The sequence below is a fragment of the Biomphalaria glabrata genome, chromosome 10 (assembly GCF_947242115.1).
Source record: "Biomphalaria glabrata chromosome 10, xgBioGlab47.1, whole genome shotgun sequence".
NCBI lineage: Eukaryota > Metazoa > Mollusca > Gastropoda > Planorbidae > Biomphalaria > Biomphalaria glabrata.
In genome coordinates this window covers 2,677,305-2,687,163 of record NC_074720.1, presented here as the reverse complement: position 1 = coordinate 2,687,163, position 9,859 = coordinate 2,677,305, and the positions used below count along the sequence as shown (strand labels likewise).

The 9,859-nt window shown below is 39.0% G+C and overlaps 1 protein-coding gene across 5 annotated transcripts in view; it reads right to left on the bottom strand.

Annotated features, from left to right (window-relative positions):
• Positions 1 to 295: 295 nt before the first annotated feature.
• The window catches only part of LOC129928678 (FMRFamide-related neuropeptides-like), a 59,333-nt gene continuing 49,769 nt past the window's right edge, over positions 296 to 9,859 (bottom strand). For 3 of the 5 annotated variants that reach the window (XM_056044022.1, XM_056044023.1, XM_056044024.1), the window contains 3 exons: positions 3,258 to 3,906; positions 1,343 to 1,525; positions 296 to 550 (listed from right to left, as the gene is read on the bottom strand). In XM_056044022.1, coding sequence (XP_055899997.1) covers positions 337 to 550; positions 1,343 to 1,525; positions 3,258 to 3,906 — 1,046 coding nt within the window. In that variant the 3' untranslated portion in view covers positions 296 to 336. Of the gene's footprint in view, positions 551 to 1,342; positions 1,526 to 3,257; positions 3,907 to 5,624; positions 6,643 to 9,859 lie in introns of those variants that run through there. The other 2 variants (XM_056044025.1, XM_056044028.1) reach the window with 1 other exon arrangement.

The following is a 9,859-nucleotide window of genomic DNA, read 5'->3' as shown; positions in this document are numbered from 1 at the left end:
CTTTTTGAGTCTTCTGTCCTGAAGGCTTTCTAAATTTAGTGATTTTACTAAAGGTGTTACTCTAGTCAAATGCTTGTTTCATCCCTGGCGCTCAAACACAATACCGTGAAGAAATCCTTACTAGATTAGGATCAGGATAACTGCCTGGTTATGTGGAATGCGCTCTGGACTGCTGTGGTTTTAGGTTAGGATGTGATATAATCGTCACATTCGGAACACGTAAAAGAAAGTCAAACAAAAAAAAAACAACAATTATTGAACAAACAAAATAAAATGTTATCTCAACTCAAAGGACTAATTTTAAAAAAAGATTTAATACATTATTTCAGCTTGCAATTATCTCTTTTGACTTGTGTTTTCAGATGCCATATAGTCACTTCCGGCTGGACGTCCGAATCGCATATAGACTGGACCTTTGTCCGACCTCTTCCCGTACCTGGGGTAGGAAATTCTGCTCGGTTCGCGTGCAAATCTGGAGAACTCTTCATCCAGGAGAGTTTCTTTGTTGTCGTCTTCTAAATCGTAAGGGGACAAATTGTCTCTGCCAAACCTGTAGGTTGAAAGACAGACTCAAACTTTTTAAGGAAACATAGAACTAACAAGCAAAATAACAAAAATCCTTTTAAAAAAAAAGCAAAGCTTATGTTAAGGGGGAAAACCTCGTTCATAAATCTATACCTACCAAAATGTACAAGTTATTTCCCTTACTATTTTTCAATTTAAGGATTATTTTGACGCTGATTTAATTAATATAATAATTACTCTTCTAAATTATGGAGAACAAAAAATGAAAACTAACAATTTTATATCAGTAAACTAAACTAGTTTGAAGTTTATTGCAGACCAATATGTCAGAACATTTATTCTATGAATGTAGTAAAACGAAATCCATAACCCACATATGCAGAAGTAGTTATAGTAAGAAATTGACACTCATCACAAGAATATGTACACAAATTAAGTAAGAGACAGTATAAATAGACGAGTCATCCAGTTGTTGAAGCATATAAATATATTAGCTACGTAATATTGCGGGAAGAGTTATTAAAAATAAGCTCTATTCTACCTATAAAATGTTTCTAATTGCATGCGTCTCAAATAGTCAATGACAAACATCCCTGAAGCTTAAACCAATCAACTTCGGATAGGGGGGGGGACCTGTTAGCCTTTGGCTGACTATCTACCTTGGAGGAAAAAAGTTAAATTTGAACCAATTCTGCCTTGCATCTTTATGGTAACCATTTAGCGAATACAAAGACTAAGTCCCTGACTAAGTTTCTGACTAAGTCCCTCACGAAGCTGCTCTAATCAATACAAAGCAGGGCAAATATTATGTCCTAACCTCATATAAGGCTTGCTTCTGGTGCTCCTTAATTCCTCGATGTCCAGCTGGAGGCGTTTTTCCTTTGGCTTCTCCTTCGCCTCAGAGGCTGAAGTCATCGGGGATCTTTTGGCCAGAGTGGAGTCCAGTAGCTCTGCACTTGCTTCCCTTTTCCGACGACTGGACTTATCTTCTGCTGATCTTCTGAAAAGAAAGAGCGCATAAATTGAGTTTGTTAGTGTAAGATTTATCTAGAGACAGACACAATATGAAGCTTGGTGGCACTGTGGCTTGGCTTCTGAACTGGGTGTCCCGGGTTTGAATACTGGTAAAGATTGGGATTTTTAATTTCGGGATCTATGGGCGCCTCTGAGTCCACCCAACTCTAATGGGTACCTGACATTAGTCGGGGGAAAAGTAAAGCCAGTTGGTCGTTGTGCTGGTCACATGACACCTTCGTTGACCGTTGGCCACAGAAACACATGACCTTTACTTTATCTGCTCTATAGATCGCAAGGTCTGAAAGGGACTTTACTTTTTTTTGGGTGGGTCTTATGAATAAACAAGTAGTACTGTCAGAAGTAGATATTATGTCGAACACAAATATTCAATCATCTAAAGAGTCTAAAAACTAGATGAGAAATGATCTTAAAGTGCATAGTCACTTAGGAGACTGGAGTGATGAGAGGGCGTATTAGCCAAAGTCTGGAAGAGAGAAAGATGTTTGTTGATATGATACGGGTGGCTGACTGTAAGACGCGAGTGTGAGACGCGGGGCAGTACAAATGTTTACGTGGTCTGCTTGTATTGGTACCATACATGTGGAAAAAGAAAAGGTGGAGAAACAAAGGTATTTTAGGTCTGATTTTTGTAATCTTAGAATTGGAAAGCGAAGTTAGAAATTGGAAAGCGAAGTTAGAAATTGGAAAGCGAAGTTAGAAATTGGAAAGCGAAGTTAGAATTTGGAGATCGAAGTTAGAATTTGGAAAGCGAAGTTAGAATTCGGAGATCGAAGTTAGAATTTGGAGATCGAAGTTAGAATTTGGAAAGCGAAGTTAGAATTTGGAAAGCGAAGTTTGAATTTGGAAAGCGAAATTAGAATTTGGAAAGCGAAGTTAAAATTTGGAAAGCGAAGTTAGAATTTGGAGATCGAAGTTAGAATTTGGAGATCGAAGTTAGAATTTGGAAAGCGAAGTTAGAATTTGGAAAGCGAAGTTAGAATTTGGAAAGCGAAGTTTGAATTTGGAAAGCGAAATTAGAATTTGGAAAGCGAAGTTAAAATTTGGAAAGCGAAGTTAGAATTTGGAGATCGAAGTTAGAATTTGGAAAGCGAAGTTAAAATTTGGAAAGCAAAGTTAGAATTTGGAGATCGAAGTTAGAATTTGGAGATCGAAGTTAGAATTTGGAAAGCGAAGTTAGAATTCGGAGATCGAAGTTAGAATTTGGAAAGCGAAGTTAGAATTTGGAAAGCGAAGTTTGAATTTGGAAAGCGAAATTAGAATTTGGAAAGCGAAGTTAAAATTTGGAAAGCGAAGTTAGAATTTGGAGATCGAAGTTGAAATTTGGAAAGCGAAGTTAGAATTTGGAAAGCGAAGTTTGAATTTGGAAAGCGAAATTAGAATTTGGAAAGCGAAGTTAAAATTTGGAAAGCGAAGTTAGAATTTGGAGATCGAAGTTGAAATTTGGAAAGCGAAGTTAGAATTTGGAAAGCAAAATTAGAATTTGGAAAGCGAAGTTAGAATTTGGAAAGCGAAGTTAGAATTCGAAGTTAGAAATCTGAGAGCGAATTTAGAATTTCGAGCTTGTAGAGAGGGAGAGAGTTGGGGTTGCGTTGTAACGTTTTATAAAATAAATATATATTGAAACCGCTACAACGTATAGTTGTCCTTGCATAGAAATAACCAACAGTTAAAAGAACATGCATCATAACAGTTACCTTGAAATGTCCTCGTCATCGAGATCTATGCTGTTGTCTTCAGTGTCTGTTGGTGGCTTGAATCTTCCAAACCTCAAGAAAGGATCTCCTCTCGCTACTCTAGTTTCCAAGCTGTCGCGACCAAACCTCAAGAAAGGATCTCCTCTCGCTACTCTAGTTTCCAAGCTGTCGCGACCAAACCTCAAGAAAGGATCTCCTCTCGCTACTCTAGTTTCCAAGCTGTCGCGACCAAACCTCAAAAAAGGATCTCCGCGCCCGAACCTAAGAAAGGGATCACCACGTCCGAATCTCAGGAAGGGGTCTCCACGTCCAAAACGAAGAAATGGGTCACCACGCCCGAACCTAAGAAATGGGTCCCCGCGACCGAAGCGAAGAAATGGGTCCCCGCGACCAAATCTAAGAAACGGGTCCCCGCGCCCGAACCGAAGAAATGGATCCCCGCGTCCGAACCGAAGAAATGGATCCCCGCGTCCGAATCTAAGAAATGGATCCCCGCGCCCGAATCTGAGGAACGGATCGCCTCGTCCAAATCGAAGGAAGGGGTCTCCTTTGCCAAATCTCAGGAAGGGGTCTCCACGAATTGATCTTTCCATGAAGTCATCGTCTCCAGTGTCTTGTCCGAGTTTCAGCAGTCCAGAGTCTTGGTTATCTAAGGAAAGGAGCATCAGGAGATGTGTGTTAGTATACTATAAAAACACTGTGCGGAAACATGGTACAATGACTTAATACTTAAATATCCTCTTGCTTCTAGCAATATAATAGGTTATTTAAAAATAACACTAAGTTTATGCTCTATTTGCACTCCCACTGCGCACTGTACAGAAGTAGAATGACAGTAAAGGTATACTTCTATATTTTAGCATACATACATAACATTGTCGCCTGCAACCTTGACTCGCTTGTGTCGCCTGCAACCTTGACTCGCTTGTGTCGCCTGCAACCTTGACTCGCTTGCTCAGCTGCACAACATAACGTCATAAGCCAGGTCAAGGTCTCAAGACTTGAACAATCGCTTTGCTTGCAGATGTACAGCATTGCTTGATTTTGCTGCATTTGCTTGACCGAAAGGAAGAGTTGAACGCTTAAGTACTTTCTCTAGTATTTGTAGTTTTTTGTTTTTTTCACGCTCGCAAACGGTTACTGCCCTTGATAAGAAGCGGTTCATTTTATGCAAAAAGTTCTAATGTAATGTCTTGAATTATAAACTTTATGCATATCGCCTTTATAAGACATTGTTGAATAAATGGAATTGAGTTAGGTGAGAGAATCTTCTTTCCTAGAGGTTACAATCTGATTTGTTTAATGTTTACATTTCTAAGACTCTAACAGACCAAAGCGCCTTCTTAAATAGGATGTACATGCATTTTGTCTTGGTGTCTCGCATAGAACATATTGTTGCAGAAAATATTGGAAAATTTTATGTTTTTTTTTATAATTTTTTTTTAAATAATTACGTGACCTATTTCTTTGACCAATAATAACATTACGGAACACTCATGACAACCAGTCCACTCCTGGCTTTCACGTGTGGCTCGGATGTTGAGTCCGGCGGAAGTGTTTTCGCTAACATGGGGCTATGACGAGTGTCTGGGCTAAACCAGTAAGTTTCGGGCAGGAAGGGGCTTTTTAGCCTTGGCTGGCTATCCACCTAGATGAAGAAAAACTCTGAATTCAAGCCTAGCAGCAGGCAGAGTTTAGCTCGGGGCCTTCATGACCACCTAGCGTCAGCCCAGAGCGCACGCCACATGATTAAGCAGCCATTTGAAAATGAACGTTTTTATTTATAATGTTCTGCTTTTTCAGTATCGTAGTCAATGACTTTGGCTAATTAAGAATGCACCCTATGACATGGATGTTTCAAGTGTTATGTCACATAAGTTTATAGTAGTAGTGGCTTAGGATGCTACATTTGCACTTTACATGATAGCTGTATTCTAAGTTAACATCGTTGCTCTCGTGAGTACAGATGACTTATATCAGTGAAAGTGTATTCAGTATTCGCCGCTTGAGAAGGCATAAGGATTTTTTTTTAGGAAACCTCAGAATTTGAGCTATTCAATTTTAGCTTTATCATCATAAGAACGCCCTTTTATTTGCCTAAATTTTGGGCGCTCCTGCCTCTTTTGTCTAATTATCAATTGCAATTAAATGGTAATAAAATGATTTGCCTGCACCGCAAATTAGCTTTGAAATTTGTGTATACAAATTGGTCTTTAAAATATGATTATTCAGCTTTTGTTCTATGTTCAGTATCTCATTTCTGTGTTTTTACTTTAAATTGCACATTTTTTAGAGAATTAAAAATGTCCTACTATAAAAAAACAAGTGACCAGATCAAACATCTATAAACTCACGCAAGGAGAGAAATTTTAAATAAATTTTTTAATAAAGCTGACCTTGTCTCACCCCAAGTGACTTCGTCTTATCGATAAATGCATAACCAATCAAAGCAGGTAGGTTAACAGTGAAGAATAAACAACAGAAATAGGTCAAGAAATGAAACCTTACTATTAGTCTCTTAAGAAAACATGTTCATTTTTTTAATTATTTTTTTTGTACAGTTTTTCTTGTTCTAGTTGAGTTGTTAGAAGCTGTTTGCTAAACACGTGATGTTATGACGTATGAGAAGCTGTGCCGCTGCTGGCGCTGTTGCTGCTCTCCTGGTTCACAGAGCGAGACTCTCGCTTGCCGAATCGCATGAATCGCTTTTCCATGTCGTCGCTGGAGTCGGATTTCCCGAATCGCATGAACCGCTTGTCTTCGTCGCTTTTGCCGAAGCGCATGAACCTTTTTTCCGCGTCTTCTCTTTTTCCGAATCGCATGAACCGTTTACCGAACCTCATGAACCGCTTGGCGAGCTCGTCATCTGAATCGAAGTCTCCGTCAGCGTCGTAGGCGTCGTCTTCCGCGTCGTCTTGGGGGTCACGGCCGAACCTCATAAATCTTTTCCCGAATCTGATGAACCTTTTATCTCCATACCCTAACTCTCTCCCGAATCGCATGAATCGTTTGCCGAATCGCATGAATCGCTTTTCGGCGTCAGCGTCGTCAGTTTCAGCCTCTCTTTTATCGACATCTTTCTCCGCGGGAGCAGCTTTGTCAGCAGACCGCCTCATTCGGTGCTCAAATTCGTCCGACTGCTCGTCCAATTCTGGCGACCTTCGCTTCCTGTACGTCGGCTCTTCAGACTGGCGCTCTAGGAGGACAGCCCGGATGTAATCATCAACATCCGGTTGGTCTGACCGTCCGAATCTGAGGAAGCGCTTATCCTGATAAGGCTGAAATGAGCCTCTGCCTATCCTGTAAAACTGTTTTCTGTATCTGAAGAAGCCGTCGTCTGCATCGCTATCAAAAGCCCGCCCAAACCGCAGAAAGCGCTTGTTGACTGAAAAACAAAAGTAAATAAAGTAAAAACCATAAAAATCAATAAAAGAGAATCACACAATAAAGCAAGTTGTTAAAAAAAATGCAACAGTTATTAAAACATTTTGATGTTAATATAAAATATTTTGTTGTTAATATAAATGTTTACATTTTTAGGCGGAATTTTTACGTTCCTGTATAGACCCTCCTTTGACCTATAAGTGATATTCAGAAGCATAGCTTGTATAACAGGAAAGACAATGGTTTCAACACATTAAAGCAAGTGTTACAAGTTATTTAGATTAACATATAGGCAAGTGATTATCTCATGGACTAAATGTTAGGCTCAGATTTGGGTCAGGAACTGTTATTACTGACAGGAAAGGAGCAACTGGTGACTAAACCAGGGAGCTCGTTAGCTTTGTTTAGCTACCCCACCAATAGAGAAAGACAACCCTGAATCCAAAACTCTACTGTCATGCGGCTATACCAATGCGTGAGTAAGACTTCGGAATTTGACCAAGTGGAAGACTCACGAACCATTGATCCTTAGGTAGCTTGCCGCATTCAGTACTGATATTTTAAACTGATAATTAAGCAAAATCTAGCTCACAACAAAACACGTCTTTCTCTTTTTTTAAGTCCCTAGATCGTCACCCGTTCTTACCATCAATTATGACAGATCAGCTCATATTTCATCATTCTACACTGCACAGCCATTCGCCCAACCTCCCCTCACCGTCACCCGAAACACACACACCCACGCACAACATAACTCTTTCAAAACTAAAATTTTTAAAATGAAAATGAGCTGTTACAGGTAAAACAAGGATTATACAAATGTACCCTGTTCAAAAAGTATATACATAGATTTTTAAATAATTTTGTATCACGTTCCATGGAAGAAACCATTTTAAGTTCTAGTGTTAAAGCAATTGAATGGAAAAAAAAAAGGGGGGGGGATATTTTAAATCATTTTATTGCAGGCTTTGCCTATTATTGTATTGTATCACATAGAAGAGAGCACCTGGTTGCATGCGGCCTCAGAACGAAACAGCTGGAGGTCACTCACGAAGGCCGCGGGATACACATTTGAGACCAAAAGAAAATCCGCTGCCGAGGACAAACGCAGACGGCGAAAAGAAAATCTAAATCGACCGCCTGCGGACAATGGTTTTGCTTGCCCTGGTTGTGACGAAATATGTAGGTCACAGCTGGGACTGCCCAGCCACGGGAAATACTGCATTCCTCACAAATCTTCGGACTCGAAGACAAGACTTATTGTTATTCTAACACAGTACACTTATTAAACTTTAAAGTAAAACAAATTTATTTCGGTAAAGTGACACATATCCACTTAAGGAAAGTATAATGTACAAATATTTTACTTTAGTGTACTATATGCCTTTCTATATTTTATAGTTGGGAGAATACTACAGAAACTAGAGAATTGCGCCTATATCTCTAAACACGCCTCTAGCCTCTTAACAAGCCTCTCAACACGCATCGATAGAAGCCTCTATATATACCTATGTACTGGCCTCTATAAATGTCTCTATAAAAGCGTACAAAAGCACCTCAATAAAAACCTTTACTAAGCCCTCTATTTAAGGCTGTAGAGTCGTCGTTCTAAAAATTTATAAACAAGCCTCTAAAATACACCTTACAATACTAGCCTCTAAAACACACCTTACAATACAAGCCTCTAAAACACACCTTACAATACAAGCCTCTAAAACACACCTTACAATACAAGCCTGTAAAACACACCTTACAATACAAGCCTCTAAAACACACCTTACACTCTAAAACACACCTTACAATACAAGCCTGTAAAATACACCTTACAATACAAGCCTCTAAAACACACCTTACAATACAAGCCTGTAAAACACACCTTACAATACAAGCCTCTAAAAAAACACCTTACAATACAAGCCTCTAAAACACACCTTACAATACAAGCCTCTAAAACACAGCTTACAATACAGGCCTCTAAAACACACCTTACAATACAAGCCTCTAAAACACACCTTACAATACAAGCCTCTAAAACACACCTTACAATACAAGCCTCTAAATAAATTCCACATCTACGTCTCAATATGCCTCAGTACGCCTCACTAGAAACTCCTCTGTGTAAACATGCCTCTATACATGTCTATAAACATGCCCCAATACGAACTTCTAAACGCTGCTCTTTATATATGCCTCGAGACACGCCTCTCTCCCAAGCCTCAGATGACCTTTAACTCGGTGTATAGAGCGTGGGACATTTTCATTCATCTCAATAAACATACGCAGAGTAATTGGCCATCCCGTTCTTAGTCTGCAGAATATCAAAGTGACAGAAACCAAACACGGAGAGGCCAAGTTCAACCCCCTTCAAAAAAGTCAATGGCCTTCTTTATGCTTTGTAAGGAATGTGTTTAGGATTTGATTAGTTCGCTGCCAGCAATTATAGCACTGGTCACTGTGGGTTATCTTTATTTTTTTCTTTTTTTTTATGTTTATATTTGCAATTATGAATGTTTGAATGTGTTTCCTTTGTTTGTGACCCTTCAACTCAAGAAAACATAAAGAAACTAAAAACAGATGCAAAATTGACTCGTTAGATTTATAACAAATGAATCTTCATATTTGACTAAATTTAGAAACCCTTAAGGACAGAAGACGCAAAAGTAAAGTAGCAATCATACATAAAACACTGAACCATAATCTTCAAATACAAAACAAAATTTAATAAAATACTCTGAAAGATACAAAGATAAAGGCAAATTCCTAGTACCATATGCTAGGACAAATTTGTACAAATACTCCTTCTTCAGTAGTGCTATTAGAGCATGGAATGGGTTGCCTGAGCTAGCCAGGAAAACCAGTGACTTGGCAGAATTTAAGTCATTGGTTAATATGCATGACCGAATGCATGACGCTTAGGACGTAATCACCTTCGTTTTGGAAGTAACCTCTGTATTATATAAGATAAGGTAAGACTAGAGTAACATTATCACTAAATTATGTTACACACCTAGTTTAGTTTAGAGACGCACTGTAGTAGACAGACATTAAACGCGAAATGTATGTGACGACACAGGCATTGGGTTAGAGATTATTGATGTAGATTTCTTAAGAGTTATCGCAAGGCTCTTTAAGGGAATAATAACATATTTCGTGACTGACTCGACTGTGGCCCATTCTGTATTCTATTTCATCTCGAGTGAACTTAGCTCTGGCGCAAT